This window comes from Cydia amplana, chromosome 3 (assembly GCF_948474715.1).
Source record: "Cydia amplana chromosome 3, ilCydAmpl1.1, whole genome shotgun sequence".
In the NCBI taxonomy this organism is placed as follows: Eukaryota; Metazoa; Arthropoda; class Insecta; order Lepidoptera; family Tortricidae; genus Cydia; species Cydia amplana.
In genome coordinates this window covers 7,748,963-7,774,050 of record NC_086071.1, presented here as the reverse complement: position 1 = coordinate 7,774,050, position 25,088 = coordinate 7,748,963, and the positions used below count along the sequence as shown (strand labels likewise).

The window sequence follows — 25,088 nt, the reverse complement described above, 5'->3', positions numbered from 1 at the left end:
AATACAAATAGCAAGATCTTGGTAGGTATAACAAGATATCACAGGGTTCAACAAATTCTTTGTTAAATTCATAATGTAACGTGACATTCAATTACATTGGCTGAGGGATAGCCAAAAATTTAATGCCTAGAATTATTAATATTAACCACAATTGTTTGCTTCGAATGTCTATAAATTAACAGTATATGATTGTTGTCGTTATAATTATAATATGTATTTGTATTGCACCTACCTAATGTCACCTGACAAATGGTTGTTCAATTTTTTATTCTTATCGTTTAGTAATCTGTTATGCTTCACGTTATAAATGATAACACTCCATCACAACCGGAAACAATTTTACTCAGTCATCGTTAAGCCAAGAATATGAAGTTTGGTTATTAAATATCATTAGTAACAGTCTTAAAAAAGTAAGTAATTTAAAAAAAAGGATGTATGGATAATTCCGAATTGTTCAAATGTAAGTTATCGAATGCAAAATTTTAAGGGTGCAGCGAAAAATATAGCTTCTGAATCTATTAACTTTGCAATGTCTGCAGGAAAGAGGCGAACGAATTAAGCATACAATAAAATGTATCTGACCTGTTTACTTTCAAGTTACATACCAGTACCAGCGCTTTTGATTCGACCATCTAATAATTAAACGGCATTTATTGTTCACTTTGCCCTTGGGTTGGAATGATAGGTATTTCAACTTACCGACAGCGCCCATTCTGAGGTAGAAGCTTCCGTAGTGGTGAGTTCTCGTGCTGAGAGCGAACCCGAGGGACAGCCGCTTCGCAGCGTTCGACGGCATCTGGTAGTGCGGGTGCGGCGCGGTGGCGGCGCTGCGGTCCGTACGCGAAGAACACGAGTCCGACTCGGAGGGAGACGAACTTGAGTCTGATTCTAAATCATGAAAATAATCTTATAATATTATTATTTTTACAAAAATACTTTTACCCAGAATAAAGTGTTCAAATTGATTTGTAAAGTCAAATTGTTTTGGTGTGACCTGGCAGCAGAAATTATACTTACTACCAACGACAGGGGAATCAGCGCCCGACCTCGAGCGGTCCCTGAGCAGCGCCGCGTACATGTAGAGCAGGAACACCATGCTGCCGATGTACAGGTACAAGTAGAAGCCCTGGACGCCACAAGATATGTTAGTGGAAAGGCATATTTTATGCACATGAAGCTGGTCAAGCAGATCTTGTCAGTAGAAAAAGGCGACAAATTTGAAAAATGTAGGCGCGAAGGGATATTGTTCCATAGAAAATTTGAATTTCGCGCCTTTTTTTTGACGACAAGTTTTGGTTGACCAACTATATATGACCGAACGATCATGACTATCACGTTTTATAATATTTTAATCTTCTAATTTCCTGGATTTACACCCTCTCTTAAAACAAGAGTACTTAGGTAAAGCCTAAAAAAATTACTTACATATTAACCTAAAAATTAAAAGTCTTCATAATATTCTTACCTCATAAAAGGAGGGTGGAATGTAGGTAGAGATTACTTCGGCCATTGGGAAGGCGACGCCCATGACGACCAGAAGCTTGCCATACAGCGCTGAGAGGGTGGTGGCTAGTGCATCGCCTCTGTAACAAAATAGTAACTGGGGACACATAGAACTGAAACTGGGGTTAAAATGAGAGATTAATGTTTGCCTTATACTTCATACGAGTATATCCACCAACATTTACGACAAAGTTGTGTTATAATAATAAAATGAATTACAGATTAACTTTTTCAAGTAAAATAAAGTACATTCATTACTTATTAACACATTATAAGAAACTGTAAAAATATGATAAATAAAAGCATTCGTTAGAATTACGTATGCCACTTTATTTCAGCTCCGTTGGGTACTCCGACTAACGTATACTAGGTATGTTGACGGATGTCGATATTTTATACACAGTTAAATCAGAAACAATGTGACATTACATAAATACATACGATACAAACGTACAATAGGTGGAACATGATGCGAATGGCTTTAATAAAATCTGTCGCAGCATTTATTTAATCCGCACAGCTCTGTTTCTGTCACAACGTTTTTTCAAGTGGGAATTGGTATCGTTAAAATTTAATTAAGAGAAACTTCCATGAGTCTGATAATGACACCGCAAATTATATCTCATTATCTGAGTACGATTAAGTGCCTATTCCTTACAGTAGGTACATTTCAAGAAAGTTTTATACTCGTACGACCCAACTTTAAGTAGTAACACTAATTTTATTAACATACTTATGTAAAGAGTACGTAATTAACACCACAATTTGTATAAAACAATCAGCGGGTCTTGTTCCTCCCAATAAAAAAAGGTAGGTATGTACATCAATGAAGAATCATCTTAATATTTCTTACCTTATCATTCTCGCTTTTTTTTTTTCGTTTTTGTTAAGAGTGTTGTGTTTAGAGGGGCGTAAAGCCAAGTAATTAGAAAGTAACAAAATATATAGCGCGTCGTGCGAAACTTGCGACGGAAGATTTGGCAATGGTTTTTACATTTATCATCAATCATTAAAAATGTTTAAAACCAAACTGAAAAAATATATCAGTGATAATGTATATTAATTATTATCATCGATATCTGGATGTCTGTAATTGTAAACCATGCATGAAATTCTTTATAGTTTAAGCTCATTGTAAGTGAACTTTTGTTCTTTATGAGTAATAAAAATCTTTAAACCCATCTAATCAATTACTCTAAAAGTATACTTCTGTTTAAAATTTTGCTTGTCAAATACCTCGGCTATATTACTAGCTATTGTATACTCGTATTTAAATTATATGGCTGTGGTATTTAGGGGAAACGATACAGTGGCGTAGCTAGAGGATATGGCGCCCGGGGCAGGCACCAAATTTGCGCCCCCCCAAACGAAATGAACTAACGAAAGGGTTACTTTTTAGGGTTCCGTAGCCAAATGGCAAAAAACGGAACCCTTATAGATTCGTCATGTCTGTCTGTCTGTCCGTCTGTCTGTCCGTCTGTCTGTCCGTCCGTATGTCACAGCCACTTTTCTCCGAAACTATAAGAACTATACTGTTGAAACTTGGTAAGTAGATGTATTCTGTGAACCGCATTAAGATTTTCACACAAAAATAGAAAAAAAAAAAAAAAATTTTTGGGGTTCCCCATACTTCGAACTGAAACTCAAAATTTTTTTTTATCAAACCCATACGTGTGGGGTATCTATGGATAGGTCTTCAAAAATGATATTGAGGTTTCTAATATCATTTTTTAGGGTTCCGTAGCCAAATGGCAAAAAACGGAACCCTTATAGATTCGTCATGTCTGTCTGTCTGTCTGTCTGTCCGTCTGTCTGTCCGTCTGTCTGTCCGTCCGTATGTCACAGCCACTTTTCTCCGAAACTATAAGAACTATACTGTTGAAACTTGGTAAGTAGATGTATTCTGTGAACCGCATTAAGATTTTCACACAAAAATAGAAAAAAAACAATTAATTTTTGGGGTTCCCCATACTTCGAACTGAAACTCAAATTTTTTTTTTTCATCAAACCCATACGTGTGGGGTATCTATGGATAGGTCTTCAAAAATGATATTGAGGTTCCTAATATCATTTTTTTCTAAACTGAATAGTTTGCGCGAGAGACACTTCCAAAGTGGTAAAATGTGTGTCCCCCCCCCCCCTAACTTCTAAAATAAGAGAATGATAAAACTAAAAAAAATATATGATGTACATTACTATGTAAACTTCCACCGAAAATTGGTTTGAACGAGATCTAGTAAGTAGTTTTTTTTTATACGTCATAAATCGCCTAAATACGGAACCCTTCATGGGCGAGTCCGACTCGCACTTGGCCGCTTTTACTTATTAAAGTTCACTCTTGATTTAGACAAATAAGTTTTTTTAGTCCATCGGTGGCTTACGACTCACCTGATGGTAAGCGGTCACCGCATCCTATGGACGTCTACACTCCAGGGGCGTTATATGCGCGTTGCCGACCATTTTAAAACTTAATATACACTTCTTTTTTGGAGATCTCCTTAGACTTGAAGATTCAATATCGCTTGTAAGTTTGGGATCATAGACTATTCATAGCGCGCCTTTGGACTGATTTGAAGGGACCAAGGTGGCATCTAGGTGCTCCTGCCCAAAGGTGACAGCAGTACTCATGCATTATTTGGGATCTGTCCATCATGGTCGTACGCAGCATTTTTTAAGGGGTGGGGCAGAAGTAGGGGAGGCTGGGGACGTTGTAATAGGGTACGGTTGAAACAGAGATTCTTAGCTTATGGTCAGAGACCAGGGTGGGACAACTGCCCCACCTTGCCCCACCGTGGGCACGCCTATGGATCTGTCTGCCCCAGAGTAAAGTATCGCCTCCCTTTACGACCGGTCTGGCCTAGTGGGTAGTGACCCTGCCTGTTAAGCCGCGGTCCTGGGTTCGAATCCTGGTAAGGGCATTTATTTGTGTGATTATAACAGATATTTGTTCCTGAGTCTTGGGTGTTTTCTATGTATTTATGTATTTGTATATTATATATATCGTTGTCTGAGTACCCTCAACACAAGCCTTCTTGAGCTTACTGTGGGACTTAGTCAATCTGTGTAAGAATGTCACTGTGATGCTAGTATATTTAGTAAAGCCGATGTACTGTATTTAGTTCATCAAAATATCCAAGGATTTACCTGTAAGGAACTTGAAATTGATCTGTTTTTACAGTCCACGAATGTTGACATTCTCTGTGTTACTGAGCACTGGCTTAAAGGTCATGAATTTATGTTTAATTTTAATAATCATAGTGTAGTAAGTTCTTTTTTTAGGAGATCCTGCAATCGCGGCGGGTCATTGATATTAGTGAAACATAATTTAAAATGTAAGGAGCGTAGAGACATTGTTGACATGTCTGTGGAACGGCATATAGAACTTTCCTGTGTTGAGTTGGAACAATTTATAATTGTATGCGTGTACAGGCCCCCTTCGGCGGACTATAACTTATTTGAATCTGTGATAGATGAAGTACTTAGTAGTGTTTTTAGAACTCAGAAAATTATAATTGTTTGTGGCGATTTTAATATTAACTTGCTTGAAAATTCGCCAACTTGTGGAAGGTTACTAAATACTTTCAAATCTTTTAATTTAGATAACTTATTTTGTGAGCCCACTCGAATCACAGCAACCAGTGCTACATGTATAGATAACATCTTTAGTAACAGGGATGCGATTAGTAAATCTGTTATTAACAACCTAAGTTCTGACCACTGTGGACTAAAAGCTTCTTTCAGCGGGAAAACTGAAGAAATTCCTCAAGATACTATGTGCAGGCCGATTTCCGAAAGGCGCCTAGATTTATTCAATCGTAATATCACTAAACAATTATGTTATCTTTCATGTACTCAGGAAGACCCCGATTGTTTGAGTTCCGAGTTGTTTAACTGTATTAAAAAGGAATTTGATGCCTGTTTCATTCAGAAGAAGGTTCAAGGTAAGGCCAAGACTAAATTTAGCGACTGGGCTACGCCGGATATTCACGAGAAAAGACGCCGACTCTACGACTTATATGATTTAAAAGCAACTGATAAAAGGCCGGAATTTCTGGAGTACGTTAAGAATTTTTCTAAATCTTTTAAGATGATGTGTGTCGCCGCGAAAGCTGATTTTTTGTCCAAAAAGATCCTAAATTCTAGTGATAAAGTTAAAACTGTATGGCAAGTAATCAGCAATGAAACTGGAAAACGTAAAATGAAGGATCCGCACTACAACCTACGAATTGCTGACACTTTAGTAAGTTCCGATCGTGAAGTGGCAGATCATTTTGAGCGGTTTTTCTCGAATATACCGGTAGAAACGACAAAGGCTCTTAATTCATCGCCAGACGTCGCTGAAGAAATTTTGAAGACAAATGTGGCGGCATGTACAGAAATCTTCAAATTTTCATATGTCACTCCGAACACTGTTCTTAAGACTTTTAGGTCATTAAATTTAAAGAAAACAGAAGATCTTTGGGGCCTGTCAGTCAAAGTATTACATTCCATTATTGAATCGATTACACCATACTTGGCTGAGATTTTCAACAGATGCATTGATGCTGGTATTTTTCCAGATATTATGAAACATAGTAAAATCATCCCGCTGTTTAAATCAGGAACGAAAACAGATCCAGCGAACTTTAGACCAATTTCAATACTACCGGCATTAAGCAAAGTGTTCGAGAAACTTATTCTGAATCAACTATTGTCACATTTCAACAGAAATAAACTGCTGGATAGCAATCAATTTGGTTTTACCAGAGGTCGATCTACTACTGACGCCGGTGCGGTACTTCTAAAACACATCTTTGACGCTTGGGAAAAAGCTCAAGATGCTGTGGGAATTTTCTGTGATCTGTCAAAGGCATTTGATTGCGTTGATCACGAAAATTTAAAGAGAAAATTAAGCCGCTATGGGATAAAGGCTAGTGCCCTTGACCTAGTCTCATCGTACCTTTCGGATAGAACTCAGCGAGTAGTTATTAATGGAGCTCAATCAGCGGGGTCCCCGGTAGCCCTCGGAGTGCCTCAAGGTTCAATTCTTGGTCCCTTCCTGTTTTTGGTATACATTAATGATTTACCAAAAGTTGTGCAAGATAGACATGATATAGTGTTATTCGCAGATGACACTTCCCTTATATTTAAAGTGGACAGAAAGGAAAATAGCTTCGATAGCATTAATGAAGCGCTATCTACCGTAGTAAACTGGTTTACGGCAAACAATTTGCTTTTGAACGCCAAGAAAACCAAATGCATCAAGTTTACGCTACCTAACGTCAAGCAGGTAACTAACAGCAAGATTAAAATAAAAGGTGATACGCTGGAATTTGAAGATCGAACTGTTTTCCTGGGAGTCACTTTAGACTCAAAACTGCAATGGCATGCACATATAGCCACTCTAGCCGGCAAACTCAGTTCAGCAGCCTATGCAGTGAGGAGAATCAGACAGCTAACAAACGTAGAGACGGCCAGGCTGGTATACTTTAGTTATTTCCATAGTGTTATGTCGTATGGAATTCTGTTGTGGGGAAAAGCGGCAGACATTCAGACAATATTTGTGCTGCAAAAACGAGCTGTACGTTCCATCTATGGACTGGGCGCTCGAGTATCTCTGAGAGAGAAATTCAAAGAGGTTAACATTCTTACCATTGCATCTCAATACATACTTGAGAATATTATGTATGTTCGGAAAAACATCCACGAATTCAAGCTTAACAGTGACATCCATAACTATAACACTAGAAACAAACATAAACTTGCTGTGCCCGCCCACCGCCTCCGTAAGGTTAGTACGTCTTTCGTCGGGAACTGTACACGTTTTTATAACAAAGTCCCTACTGACATAGCGAATTTACCACTTACCAAATTTAAGTCACACATTAAGCGCTCCTTGTTAAGTAAGGCGTACTACACTGTAAATGATTTTATACACGATAGAGATGCCTTTAAGCCTGTAGCTTGATTTCGATAGTATGATAAGAGTTCAATAAATATTGTTTTTTCATTGTAAATTAAATATGCTAGTGTCCAGTAGAATTGACACATGAGACAATCATGTTCTCGCTTGATTATATTGTTTAATTTAATTTTAGTTTTGGACACTTGGAGACCATATACATCTCTAAGTAATTATTTATTTTATTTTTAATGATTCTGACACTTGGAGACCTTTACATCCCTAAGTATTTATTCATTTTATTATTTTTATTTTATTGTACATACTTATATTTTTAATGATTCGGACACTTAGAGACCTTTACATCTCTAAGTCAATTTAGGCTAGTAATTATGTGAAGCTATACCGTCTTTTATGTAACATACGAGCACAAAATGCTGTGTCTCACAGCTAAGTGTTATCACTATTTTAATATTAATATAGGCCGGTAGCTTGAACATGTCATGCTCGCTTAAAAGTCTTTGCTTACGGTGGCGTCGTTGATCGGGTCACCACTTTCCCGAATGAAGGTTGAGGGAGGCGATGGCTGAGATACGCGTCGTACTCGTGAACGGGTGCTGTTTGTGGAGACGGGTCTGTTTAAGCTAACACGAATATATTTAGTAACTTTATTTTTTAATTTAATTGCAGTGAGACGCCTCATTCGGTTCTCGTATGTTTTTTTTTTCTTCTCGTAATGTGTTAATCATACAGGATTGTGACTCTTGGAGACCCTATACATCTCTAAGGATAATTTGATAAACTATGTTATTTTTTAGTTCTGACACTTAGAGACATTTACACCTCTAAATAAGTTTAGATTTTTTTTCCATGTATCTGTTTTGTTTTTATTTTAATATTATTATTATAGTTTTTTTATGTAATTCGACATTAAGAGACCTTATACATCTCTAAGTAATTGTATTACGTTAGTTTGATTTGGTAGTTGTAGTTGTATTTAATAATTGTTGATGTATAATTATTATTATTTTGCTTTTATGTAAATTCAATGTTGACGTGTAAAAGTGCCCTTGTGGCCTATTTGCTGAATAAATGTTGAAGTTGAAGTTGAAGTTGAAGTTGTCCTATAATATTTATTTATTTATTTTTATTTATATAGCAATTTATTTATAATGCAATAAAATATATGAGTATGAGTATGAGTATAGCACAGCGAGTTTTTTGGATACGAGCGCAGCCTACCCAGCAAGGTGGCTACGAAATTATTGGACGTCACTGATGGAGATGTCAACACCGACGCTCCCAATACTCCCTGACATGGGAAGGGTTGTGCCTTAAAATATGAGGTTTTCTTAGCGGTAAACGCGCAAAATTGAGCCTTGGTGGGAATGAATTGGACTAAATTCTCCCGATCCCACACCGAAACTCTGGATAGAATGCTCTCAATACCTGACACAGGTTTTTCACGGCATTCTAGTATCACAGAATGAGCGATGTTGGCAAGGCATGTGTTATACAGGTTGGTCCAAACCTTGCCGTCCAAAAATATTTTTTAGATTCCTCACGCTGTGGGCTATCAGAATATGTAGGTATGTTAGCCGACTTTTCGTAGTTTTCGAATTATGATTTTTATTTTTATTACTTTTAACTTTTGTTGAGAAATTCCGGGGTGAAGCAATTATTTATTAAAAAAAACTATTGAACTTTTTTGAATATATTTTTTTGTAACATAATCCTTCACAAACGGCTCAGTTGCTAAAAAAAAATCAGCATCCTCACTTGATTGAGTTGGGAAAAAAAGAAAAACTTTTACGTTCAAGCATGTCAAGCTTAGATGTTGCCCTTACCTAAATAAATAAAAAATACAAGCGATTTCAAGGACTTTTGGTTAGGTAGTATTTTAGAAACTGTGTCAAAAAAGTGATACTTAATAGTCATAATTTGTCCGAGTCGCCGGTCAAAGGAACAGGTGGAAAGTTTCCAAATTCATTCATTCATTACAAAAATCCTCTTTTGTTATTTCTACTATTATTTTATGGGGTCACTTCCCCATCGCTATTTCATGTTATCAGTGCAAATGCCACGAACCATTATTAAAAGGCATAAATGTAACGCAAAGCTTCACCCCGGAATTTCTTAACAAAAGTTAAAAGTTAAACTCGAAAACTACGAAAAATCGGCTAACATACATGGGGTATATTCTGATAACCAACGACGAGTATTCTAAACCATATGAGAACCCAGTCCCCCAGTCGCGAAAAAAAAATTTGACTGCTTCCTACATTTTGGCTGGTCCATTTTCTATCGGAGGTCTTTTGCCCATTTTGGCGCCCCCCCCTTGGACGGCGCCCGGGGCACGTGTCCCCCCAACCCCCCAGCCCCCCCCCCCCCCTAGTTACGCCACTGAAACGATATAAAATTTAAAATTAATGAAAAGCGTTGGTTTTACTATCGAGTCAACTTCAGCTTTTTGGTTTAGAGTATGCTGTTATTAATTTTTATAGTCTAGTTTCAACTACTTAAATAATGCATGACCCGTACTAAGTCAAAACCTAAATTCAAGGGGGATATCGTGCCATTCAATGCTGCCATCAGTCGTTTATAACAAGAGTGTTTCAGAAGTAACGTAGACCAAAGAACACTAAATAATGAGTGTCCAAAATAAGAAGAGCCCTCTTAATTCTCTGCAGAAGTATAATTCAAACTTACGGTGAAGGAATTTTACTGTTTTGGTTTTCTCTCCCTCGGGGTCGGCTCCCCTCTCGAGCGAATCACCATGACAACGGCGTGCTGTTGGCTCCCCACTGCGCTGCCAACGATACCTACTTACAGGAACTCAACCTGTTTCGGGACAATGATATTGCACCAATTTCCATTCAAACTTTGGATTACGATGTCGCTAGCAATATAGATGTTGAAAAGGGGCTTCAGAAGCTTAAAAGTGAATCAACCTGTCAACTGTAATATTTGTGCCGCAGATATTACGATATAATTTTAGATGGTAAGTGTTCATGAATTAAACTAAAATTAAAATAGATACCTACGTAGATATTAGAACAGCATCACATATGAAACCATTTAAGAATGCATAACATATGTATTAAACCGATTGCTATCGCTTTTATATGGATAAAACATTAGACCGGAAATTGTCTAAAATAAAAATCGTCTTTCCATATTTAAGCGACGTAACAAGATGAAGAGTTATCAAACCTATTCTGCGGGCTCAGCACGGTTCCATTTTTATCCACTATCACTATGCCCGTCACTTTCGCACTTACATACTTGTTAGAACGTGACAGGCATGGTGATAAATGATAAAAATGCGACCGTGCTACTAGGGCAGATGTTATAAAAAAAAAACAAACATTTTTAACTAAATTTTGTTTTAATTCGGTTTGGAAAAGTGACAGATAGACGTGAAAATCTGAAAAATATCTTAATCACGAAACATTTAATAGGAAACATGGAGTAGGTAAGTAATGTAATGTTTGATATTTCACTGCGGTATTTGAAATTATGCGGTATTTGCATTTGAAAGGTATCCTTTCAAATTTCTACCGCTCACCATTACAATTCTAAGTGTGTTTATCATACTTAATTAGTAAACTGTAATTTAGCAAGGATGTAAATATGAATACCCATTGTGGTAGGTGTCCTACTTAGTATACTTATACAATTTTGTAATAATAAATTAATGATATATAAATTTGCTAGCTTTGTAATTTGCTAGTTATGAAAAACGCTAACCTAAACAAATTTGAACTTGGATTGTTTTTTTTTCTTTTTATTAAATATGGAAAATGCCCAATATAAAGAGGGGGCAAAATTTCAAAGTCTAGTTACTAGGTCGAGAGGGATATCATTTGAAAGAGCTCAAGAATTCAAGAATTGACGTAACTTTTTGCATTAAAATTGGCGCAGCGAAAGTGTTAATGTTAATCGTGTATCGTTACTTAACAAATATGTTCTAAGTTTCTCTTTATCCCCGTACATCTGACGGTCTAGCATGAGTTGCGTTCTCGCGCGCGACTCCATACTTGAAGTCGCGCCAGCCGCGTGTCGCGCGCGAGAATGCAACTCATGCTAGACCGCCTGGTGTGATATTGATTGGAGTCCACATGAATAATTTATCGTGTTGGAAACAAGTGACTTGTGTTTGAAGCAAATGTCAAACACAGCTAACCCGGCTGGGCCAACACATAATTAGTAAAGTTTATCAGTCCACGACAAAGGACCGGTGCGGTTGTGGTCTCACAAGGACTTCGCTGACTTTGGGTGTAATCTGATTTTACAGCTTGATTCCGCTTTTTGAAGTCTATATACCATTTATTTACTAACAAATACCACAGACAGACAATAAAAGTTGGTTATGTAAAACTGTTTTATAGTTTAAACACCGCAGTGAACACCAGGAAGTCTATACAGTAAGGCATATTAAGAGTACCTGTATTCTACTCACAGTATAACCTAACGTGTTACCCGAGTCATAGACTAGGAATCCTCTAGACTGAGCATAGTAACGCTACCCCCTCTGCCACTTATACGGTAGTTTTACTCCATCTTCGAGTCAATCCCATACCGTGATTGGTCCGTGTCTTTGAACGGACCAATCACGACACGGGATTCGCTCACCTCGTCCCCCCGCACCCCCGTATTTTTGGCAGCATCGGTTTCATGAAATAATTGCTCTAAACTCAGTCTAGAGGATTCCTAGTCTATGTACCCGAGTGAATATACATCACTCTCACGTCACGTCACGGGACGGGAGACGTAAGTAGAACTATTGTATATTTAAGTAACACAAGCACGCTTTTTCCTTTTTTAGGGTTCCGTACCTCAAAAGGAAAAAACTGGACCCTTATAATAATCACACGTACGTCTATCTGTCCATCTGTCACAGGCGTCACAGCCTAATTTTGTTCCGAAACTACTAGACCAATTAAGTTGAAATGGGTATGTAAGTCTGCGACCCAAAGCCAAAAATGTAACTTAAATAAATGAACTTTGGGGTGTAAATGGAATAAATAATAAAAAAAAATGCTAATTATATAATTTTAAAATAAATAGTAGTTAGGTATAAAGTTATTTAAGAAATGTGCAACAAATAACCAAAATAATGAAAATAATCCCCAAAACAGTATTTCTAACTTTCGGTGCCAAAGAAAGGTACCAATATTAATTGTTTATCCGATATGACGTCATGATTTTCCCCTCAAGGAATGGTGACGTGATATGACTGGATTCTGAGAAAACAGAGCGGTGAATCAGCTCCAAACTATTCATACTAACTAAAACTTTTTTCAACTTTCCTAATTACCCAGTTATTAAACAATAGGAAACTCGTAACTTAAGTATTAGTTTCAGTGGAAACCCGTGGGATTCATTGTTAATGTTCATCATTATTCCCGAGTTGGCTGTTTTGTTTGCACAAAGTAAACGGAAATAAGGTTCTCGAGATGGCGGTACCTAGATATTACACGGAACGAGTAGGTACCTATTCGGTGTCGACGTTCAAACGATAAGCGAAAGAACATTTGAATTTTCTCGCTATCGAAAGTTAAAAGTTCTTTGGTTTTTTCGTTAGATAATGTGAAAAAATTGATCTCAACAAATTTAATCACATAAAGTATCTTAAAGCAATAAAGACAATTATCTATTTTAATGTTTACTTACATAACCATCACTATCATAGTACATTTTATTGTGGTGTTACAAGTACATAATATCCAGCCAGAGATGATTTTTGTGAGCTCGTAAAAATCATTATAATATTATCAATAAATCTATAACCGTTCCAAAAACCCATAGGTTACGCATAGTTTTTGCTATTAGGGGCCCAATTTGACTACAAAACGTAGACGGAGCAAGTGTAGCAACTGCCAAATTTTAAAAGACGAGAGGGGCCATTTATTTCTCCATAACAGAATTTACAGAATACAACCATTGCAAAACCCGTTTGATTTTTTTGCGCAAGAATAAGGGAAACAATTTAATGAGTTTTCCAATTTCCAACAACAAAAATAAAATTAAAAGTTCGGTCGTGATATCGCAACTACACAAATGTAGCGATTTTGTTAAATATAGCCTGGCCAACCCAATTTGTCAGTTAATAAGAAGAAAATAAAACTACACTCATCCCTATTTTTGGGGGTTAGACAGTATGATTCTCTCTATTTTTGAAATGATACAGTCCCTGGCCAAACTATAGGCATGATCTACCTATGGTAATGGTATTTAAGTTTCTTTACGAACATGTGGCGACTTAAAGTACTCACGATACGTAAGTACCCTCCACACGATCAACCGCTGTCCGCTCCACACGTACTCCAGGGCTAATTCCAAGTGCGCTAGTCTACACAGTGACACCGCTGAGAGCTTTTCATTAGAGTGCATATTCAGACGGGAAAATGCAATTTCCCCGCCAAGTGCAAATTGTGCCGCTAGGGATGGGACTGTTGTACCATTATTTGTGGGACCGGAAAGCAAGACAACATTGTATTCGTACACATTCAAGACTCAAATTAAATTCTTACCTTAAGGAGGTAAGAATTTCAATTACGTGTATTTTAACGGTTTCTTCACTTCGTATATGTTATACATCAAAAGTATCTGCCACCCTGGAATACTGTTCCAAATAGGGATATATTTCTACAATTTGGGTTCCCTTGTTCTTATTTTACATATAGGTATAGAGAATATATAGATGTCGTAGCTAGAGCTTAAAATTGATCAGTTCATGATGTGGTAATCCTTTCATGAAATGATCGGTTGGTCGCATCATTTGATACCAGTAATTTAAAGGCTTATTTCAAAAGGATGTAGTTTCAACAAAACAGTAGGAAACTATAGCAACCAACACCACTTTCAAGTGAAAAATGACGTTCAATGAGACGGGAAACCGCTGGCTAGTATTGCAATAAAGCGCCCACGGTCGATTAGATTAAATTTTTCCCCACTCTGAAGTGCCTGCGAGAAGGGGCGAACACTTTAGGTTGGAAGCTTTTACGTACTCCTGCAGTAAGTAATTTATTACGGCGCCGTGCGCTCAGCGATCACAAGTTTCACTATGGCAATTTTTATCCAGCCAATCATTGGCCGGAGTCTATTTATTGGGCTAGTTCTTATCTGCTGCCTCATTTATTACAAGCTCAATGAGACGTGTATGAAAGCGACCGCCATTGAAAGGAAAGCGTTTATTTCCCCCTTTCAGTTTACAGAGTTTACTCTGTCTATGGCTTCTGGGATAGCAAATAAGGATTAATCTAATAATGAATTTGGTCGGGCGCAATACTACTTAGGGCCGATACAGACGGACTGCAACTTGTATGGGAACTACATGGTGCAAGGTGCAGTCGGGTTGCAGTCCGTCTGTACCGGCCCTTAACAGAGCCGGACTAGTATTTGAATTCAAACGCAAACTAATAAAATGCAAATAACGTCGCGTTGGTGTATTTGAAAAGTAAATGATGAAAATGATACAGCAAAAATTTCTATTAACATTTGAAAGCATGATGCGAGTAAATATACTAAACGAGAGCTTGGTTTGATATTTAATTGAAAATTTACATAATATACCTACAATTTTATAGGCGGTTTTATACTTAGATAGGTCAGCCTCCATCATATAATATCCCTTTTTAAAGCTAAATGATAGGAATATAACTTTAAAAAGAGAAACGTATAAAATATGTAGTTTAAAGTTAAAACATAGTGAATCATCATCATCTTCCTCGCGTTGTCCCGGCATTTTGCCACGGCTCATGGGAGCCTGGGGTCCGCTTGGTAACTAATCCCAGTAATTGGCGTGGGCACTAGTTTTTAAGAAAGCTACTGCCATCTGACCTATATATAAAAAAATATATATCAAAAAATAGTGAATACTAAACTGAATTAAGGCCGATATGTGTGCTCACCTTCGACACAGAATAAGTAATAGTATTATCATCCTTCGATCCTTCAGTTCAGTCCTCCGCTCCGCTTCGCGTTCAAGAAACATGAGTCATGAACAATGAGCCATGTGCGATATCTGTCCTCCTGCAGCGGAAGATAGTTTCGCAAGGCCGCTACGTTCCTTTGACCATATGTGAAGCTCGATGTATGTATAATAGTTTCTCATAGAACTTTCGACTAAACAGGCTTAAAATGAAATAACCTACATAAAAGTATCTAGATGCAATCTGCACCAATTAATTACATAAGTTATTTGTGAGTGCTCTAGAAGCCGCTCTCACAGAGGCTTGTCGCAATCAGCGGCGTAAAGAGGCATCGTCTCGTCGAGGTCGCAATATATGAGCAAGAAGAGGTTCTGAAATGAAGCGACGGCCTGCTGCTATAAATCGAAAATAACAACAGCTTCCTCAAAGGATTATGAGCATTCAACTGCATTGTTTTAGTGGAAACGTTTATGACAGTTTTTTGGGAGTGCTACTGCACTTTTTCTGACCGTAAACTATTATTAACATAATGTATCACTGTATGTGCCTAAGTGACGTTTTCAAAAAAGTTGACCATAGGTTTTACCTACATTTTATTTATCAAAAAATTGTCAAACGGATTTTTAAAAGGTGTCCACTCACGCGCTTATGAGATGCACATGCGGTATGGTGGGCGAGGGGCGGGTGTGGCGCATGGGGGGCAGCGGGGCATGCGCCGAGCCCGCGGGGTACAGCACCGGCTGCAGAGACAGCGAGCCTCCGAGGGACAGCGATGGGGGGGTTGAACACCTGTAAACAACTCATTATATGTATGTATTTGTCAATAATGGATAGGTATGAAGGTATATTTCGAATTACGTAAGGGCCACTTGCGCCATCCGGGGTTAGCAACTTGGAATTACCAGTACGATTTTAATCAATTTATAAATAAATATAATATTATATATATTAATATATTAAATGAAAATAAAGTACTGTAATTGACTTGGAATTGATTACCGCGGTTTCAGTTCGCGCCCTTTTTATTAAAACGAAGGAGAATGGACGAGTTTTGCCGGTAACCGATACCGTCCGAGCGCCATTCTGTTCTTGGATTGCAAAGTGTGAGCAAGTGAAGTGAGCTAAATATAATCGAGTTGTGAAAGCGAAAACTGTGGTTTGATTAACTATCCCGTGAAATTTAGTTTTGTGTGGTAGTTTACATTATTGACCCCTCCATAAATTATGCTTATTGTTTTACCTGCATTATGCAAAATTTTAAATTACTTAATACTTTTGATCCATGTTTGTTTACAGGGGAACTGACAGAAGGAGGATCTTAATAAAATTATTGCCATAGTCAGATCACTTACTTCAGCGGCGACTCCATATGGACTCGATGAGATGAACAAGAAGGCGCGGGCTGCGAGTGAGGTGGCAGAGGCGGCGGACTGCTGTGCCGGCTCAGCGTCTCCGGCGACACCAGCGCAGCGCCCGCCGACGCCGGGCTCGGCAGCGGCGGCGCCGAGCCGCGACCCGGCTCGGACTCGCGGCTGGACTCGAACGTCGTGCGCGACACGTGAGACCCTCCCGACATGTTGTTTGCAGGGATCGAGTAGCAACTGTAACAAATGAATGGACGACGCTTAATCTTGCTGTCAATACCGCAACTCGACATCTGAGTAATGGTCTTGTGATAACTAATGATGTTTTCAGTAAGCCTTTGCGTTGTGAAGGTGCCCATTTATTAATGGATATTTTTGTAGGCATAACGATTGCAAAATTAAAAAAAAAACCGTGTTCGAATTCCATTTACGGCGCACGACGAAATAAACCTTTTTTAGTTAGATAAAATATTTGAATAAGTCAGGTATTTTGTCAATAACATTCCAAGACAATTTAGGCTTAAAAGAATAGGAACACCACTTTTTAAGGCTTTTAGCAGCATGCAGCTTCGCCAATTGATATCGACAACTTACCCGACTGCGGTCAAATCTAAAAGTAGGGTAATGAGTTTAAGATCTGTTGATTTAATACACTCTGTATATACTAGAGAGATGCATCAAGCGATTGTTCCATCGAGATATACTCGTAAATTATGGAAACATTTCGTCAAAAAGAAAAATTACCTGTTTCCTACCTGTCCTGACATTCCACATATATGTACTCGTACTAACATATTTAGGTGTCGAAATAGACTTACGTCTTATTTGTGCATGTAAATAGACCTGTCACCGTCAGATCAGCAAATTGCACATTTACGTGACGTGTTGACAGCTTTACGTTCTCATAATGGGGTGATTTTACAATGCAAAATTTATAAATTTTTCCCAGCCCGTGGCAAACCTACCTAAGGTCAAGTGAGGTAAATGCAACTATGGGGTTATTGCGTCTCTCCGTTCTTTCTCGAATACGATTGGTCGAAACGCCCTCTACTATACTATAGTAATAAAGCCTGAGCTACTTGGAAATGAAACGTTGCATAGTAGAGGGCGTTTCGACCAATCGTATTCGAGAAAGAACGGAGAGACGCAATAACCCCATAGTTGCATTTACCTCACTTGACCTTACTCTTTTCACGAATGGTGCCTTTAAATATTTAAAAACCCCCATGTAATAACTTCTTCCATTAGACAATTTGAAATTCGGTCGAAAAGACTTTTAGGAGTACGGTTGTTATAACAACGAAACAGACAAAGACTTCGCTCGCTAAATTTTATATTATAAAATTGACACTTATGTATATTTCGTAACTTCTTTTTTATCAAGAAAAGCAATGATGTTAAAAATTACTGGTTACCCTTTAGAACAGCTAGCTTCGTTGTTTTAAATTAAATAAATAGATTGAAAACCGGGCTTATCCGGGCTGTACAAGAAGGATGCTGACCCAAGAATCTGCGAAAAATTCATAAAAGAAAATTGGCTTCATGAAAGCCAGCAAGCAAGATTGAACGAGACACAGGCCAATTCGAACGTACTTACACTGACATCAGAATGATATTTGAATCATGTTACATATTTAGTTATCGTGTATTTCGTGCGTTATTGTCCGTACATGTATCGGCTCGGGCGAGACGCACGATAGCTAAATATTTAACATGATTCAAATATTATCCTGATGTTATTTAGTAATCGTGCGATAAACTAAATAACATAACTTAGATATCATTCTGATGTCAGCCTACGTTCGAATTGGCCTACAGACCGCCAGTGTATTTTAAGGGTTTACTTTTGGCTAATAGCTAACTAAGCTAACATATTTAAATCATAAAGGTACATTTTTGTGGATAGTTAGTTAGGAACGGGTAGCGTAATGAGCTTTCTATCATTGTAACAATTCAAATTATGGAATTGGCGGCTTAGTAGTTAACCATAGACTATGAATTTGGCATTTTACTCGTAGTTTAATGCAATATTTTATGCAATATTATATAATAGGAAGTAAGTCTAGAACACGCAGTGTAATTTACTATAATTCAACAAAGATTCAATCATTAAAGAATTGAATAAAGAATTTCTAACGCAACGAAGATCCACAAATCGAATCGCAGACGCCGTCGAACGTCATTTCCTCGTCCAATATCGTCTGGTTCCTTTCTCAACCCTGTATTTACGGCACTCGATTGCGAAATGTGGGCTTTATTTTATTCAGAGCTAGGTTGCGTTTAGGGGATCAGAATTTAGTGAAATACGAGTTTGTGAAAAGCAGCAGTGCAATATGGCGTTCGATTTCCGGGCCCGACGAGTAAACGGTTTATGTCGGATTACATGCAACGTTTATTTTAATCAGCCAATGCTGAATCGCTCTTTGGACAGAGCTCATGGGATCAAGCCGTGATCGCTTTGTGATGCGAACAACAAACAAAATTACTCTTCAGGTGAGGGATTGTTACCAGTGTAATTAAGTCTGCGAGCAATTCAGTTTAATTTAAAATAGATTTGTTTTTTTCTGGCCATTTCATTCTTCAACATTGTATTTAAATAAATACTATAAACAAACCCCATTTTATATAAAAAAAATATCGAATCATATAATAAATATCGTGTACCCATTCGATTTGTAGACGCACCCCGCTTGCCGTTACATGCTACGCTAGGCGTACGGCATAGAGTCTGTCTTCGGAGCCCGTGCGCAGGTTGTTAGAAGACAATAGATATTATTCAGTAGAATTATAAATAGGTACTGATATTGCAGACCTCGGAAACAAATATCCGTGCTCATCAAATAAATGCGTATACCGGTATTCGAAATCAGGATCACCAGCTTCGCAGGCATTGTACGCACACATTACCAACTTGGCTATAGTAACGGCACCAATCATGATACATACTTACACACTACACAGGAGCTGTCGCTTTTGTTTTGAATTTTGTGTACGTATGTCCCACCATCTTTTGTGTGGAGGATGCTTCCGTGGGCAACTTTGTTATCTATTCAGCATAGCGTCAAGACCAACCGTCTTGCAACACTAAGTTTTGGTATAGTTATGTTTATCGCTACATAGTTTTACGCGGCGTTAAAACATAAGTACCTAATTCATGTTTCAGCAAGACGAAGCTCGTACGAAACTACCCGTTATTCTATAAAAAAGCAACGCGGCCTTCAGTATCATTAAGTAATCTATCCAGAATAATCTCGTGAAGTTTTTAATCGATCTTCTTGCAGTTTTCATTGTAAGCGCGTCACGTAACTAGAATCCCCTAATTACAGGAATCACGTCCACTCGCCGTGTCATAACACAAATTGGATGAGGCATCTACCCTCTTGAAATGCGAGTATACTTCACTTTTCTTTTCCTGCCGATTTTTTTTGCTTCGAGGTCTACTTGAATGTGTGTACGAGTTGTATTTTATAAAATCTGTAGGCGCGTAACTCTCAACACAATTATAATACCATACATAAAATATTAAAAATAGTTTTAATTACGATTCGTATGTTTTGTGTGCCTGGCTAAATGTTTTTTGGTAAATGTAAAAAATACTGACTGACTTAAGGAAGGAAGCGGGTCTATATGGCGTTTAAAACGATTGTGAGTTCGCTGTGATAATGTTTAAACCGATAGCTAAATAAACAAATAAGAGTGTTTTACAAGCGTCACACCCGCTCGCTCTGGCACTCGACCCGGCCCGTAGTCTGGTGTCGTAGCGCTCGCTTTCGTTGGCACGCCGCCGCCGCCGTGATCAATGAGCGGCTACGTCTGCAGGGCTGTTGTTGCCACACCTTACAGGACTTTTGGCTTTGAAAACGAGGAGCGGCTTTCCAAAGTCAAAAATCCAACTTAGATTAGTTAGACGTTACGTTACTAAAATCGAAATAACAATGGGGTGTTTGAATGACGAGTCAAAACTTTTTTTTATAGTCCAAGCTAATTCCGCATGTCATTTGCAATGACAAAGTGTGGCGATGTCATCATCAATTACTAATTTCTATAAAAATATGTTATTTTGAAGTCGGTGTCACAGAATAAGTAATAGTATTATCATACAGAACGGCCACGCACCGCCCCGCCCCGACTCGCATTACCTCGCCCCGCGACATGAATCTGGTGGACTTCTGGCGTGCTCTCAGTAAAAAGCGACTTACACACACATACACAATGACGCGTGTACAGACATGCCGTGCACACATATAAACGCAAATAATTTTTGATGTATGGCGTGTCCGCCCTGTGTCGGTGTCTAGTTCAAATGTATCCCAGGCATACGTACGTATGTATGTGGTGTATGTAAGTATGTGGCCTGTAACAGGAGCAATAAATTGAACAATACTTATTTGTTCAGCCATTTTAAAGTTTATTCCAAAACGTAATGTATTATGTTTGTAGCGTAAGTAATAAGCGACGTCAATTACACTGATTTTAGCGTACGTTGGAAAATAATATTTCATTTGTATGAAAATAAAAAAATAAAAAAACTTCATATTTTTTTATGTTGTCCGGCTGGGACTATTTGGTCGGTAAGCAGTGAGAATACATTACAGTCTACGTTCAACGTGGAGTGAGAATTCTTTGTTTTCTCTCCAGATTCACTGCTGGCTGGTTAGGAATCTTGTTTTGAAACGTCCTTCGTTTATTTTTTTTCTTACTTTGCTTTGATTTTGTTTTACGAGCGGTAGCTGACATAACTGGCTTTTGTTCCTCTTTCGTTTGTTTTATTTAACCAATAAAATGCCGAGATATTTTATGCACGAACTAAAGTAGAGAATTATCGATAAAACTTAGAACACCTTATTTTAAGACAGTAATTATATTTAATTCGTCAAAAATAATTTCAAAATATACGTAATTACATATTAACATTCCTAGATAAAAACCTTAACTAATATAGATATAATTCGGACCTAACCTTGAATCAATTTTGCAGCGACAGAGTGTGAAAGTGTCACCAATGTACAAATCACAGAATTCATTACTAAAATAATATATAGAAATCGTCGTTGAGAATGCCAAATCCGGTATGTGCGTGATTTATATGACTTCAATACATTAAGTCTAACTTAAGTGGACTAAGTGTACCTACCTAGAAATTAATATCTGCCTTAATTGGTGAATATAAAAAAATGTACCTATCGTAAAAAATAGAAGTAATTAATTATCTAGTATTTTTTTTTAATCTGGTAATCTACGACTTTGTCTAGACAGAGCAGGTAGTATATTTAGTATATTTATTCCATTCATCTTCAGAACTAGATTCCCAACTTATTAAACTCAGGTGATGATCATCACCTCTGGCTTAGGTATATATAGCGTCGCATCACTCGTTATCTTAGGATTTTCCACAAAACAAAAGCCTCTAAAAAGTGTTGTTTTTACCACGTGAAATATCCACATATTCTCACTTTTACTTCAGCATTCCGGCGAGATACCGACGCCTTGTTTGTCTTGGAGGCGCACAAAGGCTTTGCTTGAAACAAAACAGTCCGAATGAACATTCTCCAGTTCTTCTGAGAATTTCTAATAAAAAAGTCTACACAAGAAACTTGAAACCACAAGGTCATTTGTTCTCATTTGCTGGTCAGTTGGCGACGAGAAGACAAAGAATATTTGGGAGACGAAACTTGTTAACCATTGTCTCTATTTAAGGAATTTAAAAATTTAGAATTGTTAAACTTTAAAAGTTTGGTATTTTGTGTACCTACATTATAATTTTAACAACAATAAAAGCTCGTTATGAAGCGCGAAACAAGTATGTACATAAGTATTTACAGGGTAAAAAATAGTAATTTTTTGTGTTTTACAAGGGGGCAAAATGGTTGTTTATTGTTTAATATTAATAGATAGTGCTAATATTAATAGATACAGTCAGCATCAAAAGTAGCGAATCAGAATATGCCTCAAAATATCTACCCGTCCAAGGCAAAAATTCCAAAATTGAACCCCAAGCGTAGGGAAAGTGTAATCTTAGGCGTTGCGAGAGTTTCAAGGCATGGGTACCTAAAACAAATTTTACTACTTACCAAGTAAACAAAAATATGCACCACACCAATGCTAGGAAAATACTAACTATAAAACGATACAAATCAAATCCAAATGCACGCTACTTAATTTTCAACATTCAAAATCATCACTTAAAAGTCAAATCTATTGGCCAACATAAGGAAACAACTCAACAATGATTATTTGGTCAGTCTTGTGGATGAAATGCAACTTTTTCATCAGTTTTTGAAGAATAAAGAAAGCTTTTAGATAGATAGATAGATAAAGCATTTATTGCCACAACAAGGATTTTAAATTACAATTATTTTTACGAGTTGGTATGGTTAAAAACAATTTTCGTTACTATACCTGTAGCTGAACAACACCTTTTGTGAACCGTAATTATGTCTCCATTAGGCACATTTGCGTAGCTTTATACGCGTTAGTGTCGCTGCAATTTGCCTACAAAATAATGCGCATTTTTAGCCCTTTGCCTCTGAAGTTTGTGAGCGTTATGAGTAGGACGGATCCGAAATGTATGGGAAGATCCGCGGATCCGGATCCAGATCCGGATAATTTCATACATTTCGGATCCGGATTGCAAACCCTAGTTATGAGTATACTGAGCACAGCTTATGTTAATGGAAGCATACCATTGTTTTTGTAGGAGACGGTCGCCTACAGAGACATCTACGATAGCTCAAGGTTCAAGGGTTCAAATTCAAAAGGGATCTGATTGTATCTGTTATAATAATGGTTCTTATGGAAATTACAATGATCACTGTAACTTAGGTTCGCGACAACACTAACTTAGGTCTAAGCTTGGGTTCTAGCCTAGGATCGGATCACTTAGATTCGCGTTTTAATCGTTCGGGTCCTGAATAACAACTAAACTGTTCGGTTTGGGTCCTGGTCACAACTAACTCGAATTTTACAGGCCCGCTCGTATTTATACGTTTGCGAGTGTAGACTTTTAGCCAATGACAATCGCAAGTTCGCGGCTCTCTCCATGGTAACTTACAGAGACCAGGATAGTTTACACACACATACAAACCAAGGGACGCGTTCGATCTAGCGACTGTGATTGGCTTATGCGATTTCGGTAAAAATGCACAAGTTCAGACTTATTTGCTTGAATTTTCTCTTTCAATTTGGTATGAACCTAGGTTTCCTACTTCGAGCTAAATCGTTCAGCTATACTATTATATGTTATTAGATGCGTCTACTTACGCTCTATAGACTGGCAATAGTCTAAACAAGTGCATGATTACGGTCTAGCTACAAGGTTCAGATTAATGAGCCAAAATCTGCCAAGAATGACAAATGCTAGGCACGCTTTCTCGCCCTACGGTTCGAGGAGAGATGTGAGAGTCTAGATTTTACCTAGATCAACACCGTTACCTTTTTCTACAATGATAATCATACGTACTTCTAGCTATAGTTCTAAGCCTGAAGTAGGAATGAGTATCAAAGTGTTTCTCCAAAATAATTAGAGAAAATTACCATTTTTATACCTGTCTAGCTCACACACTCTCTCGCTCTACTGGTGACCAATTAGAGAGCGAAAAAGCTGGCTTTCGCCGTGGTATCGGCGACCACGTAAATATAAATGGAATGCAGGCATAATCGGGCTCATTATTATTATGACTGGGATAGAGACAAGGTTCTAGTACTCATTTTTAAAACTAACGGTTCAGTTAGGTCTTAACTCATTACAACTTAGGCATAATACATGGTCTACCTAGGTCTTAGGCTACCTACGTTGATCAAGATCTTTATTTTTTTTAGCTATTACAACTTAAGTAAGGAATTGAAATTATATCTTAGGGTCATCTATGTAATAATAATAGGTACGGTCGTGGTCAGCGGGTCGGCTGTCGCCCACACTCCCCTCGTCGACTTGCTATGTCGACTCTGGATCGACCGGCAAGACAGCCAGCCTGGTAGTGGGTCTTCGGAAGACGCCGCCCTTGGTCCGCACCTCCGCGCTGCGAACACCGCCGTCTGGTCCCGGGTAGACTCGTTCGACCACGCCGCGTGGCCATACGTTGCGTGGCAGTGAGGGGTCGACGACGATGACTAGGTCGCCGACCGCTAGTGGCCGCTCGCCCGTCGCTGAGGATCGTCGCGGGGCGAGGGTGGGTAGGATCTCGCGCACCCAGCGACGCCAGAAGGAGTCAGCGAGTGCCTGGCTGACTTTCCAGGCCCGTCGGTTGACCTCGCCACAGGGACCAGTGAGAGGGGTCCCCGTGGGGCCGTTGAGCAGGAAATGGTTCGGTGTCAGCGCCTCGGGATCGCGTGGATCAACCGAGACATGTGTGAGAGGCCGAGCGTTGACGCACGCCTCGGCCTCGGCCAGTAAAGTCGCAAGCA

At 38.3% G+C, this 25,088-nt stretch overlaps 1 protein-coding gene across 2 annotated transcripts in view; it reads right to left on the bottom strand.

Moving 5' to 3' along the window:
• The window catches only part of LOC134662495 (proton channel OtopLc-like), an 87,073-nt gene that overhangs the window by 13,502 nt on the left and 48,483 nt on the right, over positions 1–25,088 (bottom strand). For both annotated transcript variants that reach the window (XM_063518741.1, XM_063518742.1), the window contains exons 2-6: positions 16,674–16,922; positions 15,964–16,110; positions 1,466–1,583; positions 1,018–1,126; positions 700–888 (exon numbers count right to left, since the gene is read on the bottom strand). In XM_063518741.1, coding sequence (XP_063374811.1) covers positions 700–888; positions 1,018–1,126; positions 1,466–1,583; positions 15,964–16,110; positions 16,674–16,922 — 812 coding nt within the window. The remainder of the gene's footprint in view (positions 1–699; positions 889–1,017; positions 1,127–1,465; positions 1,584–15,963; positions 16,111–16,673; positions 16,923–25,088) is intronic.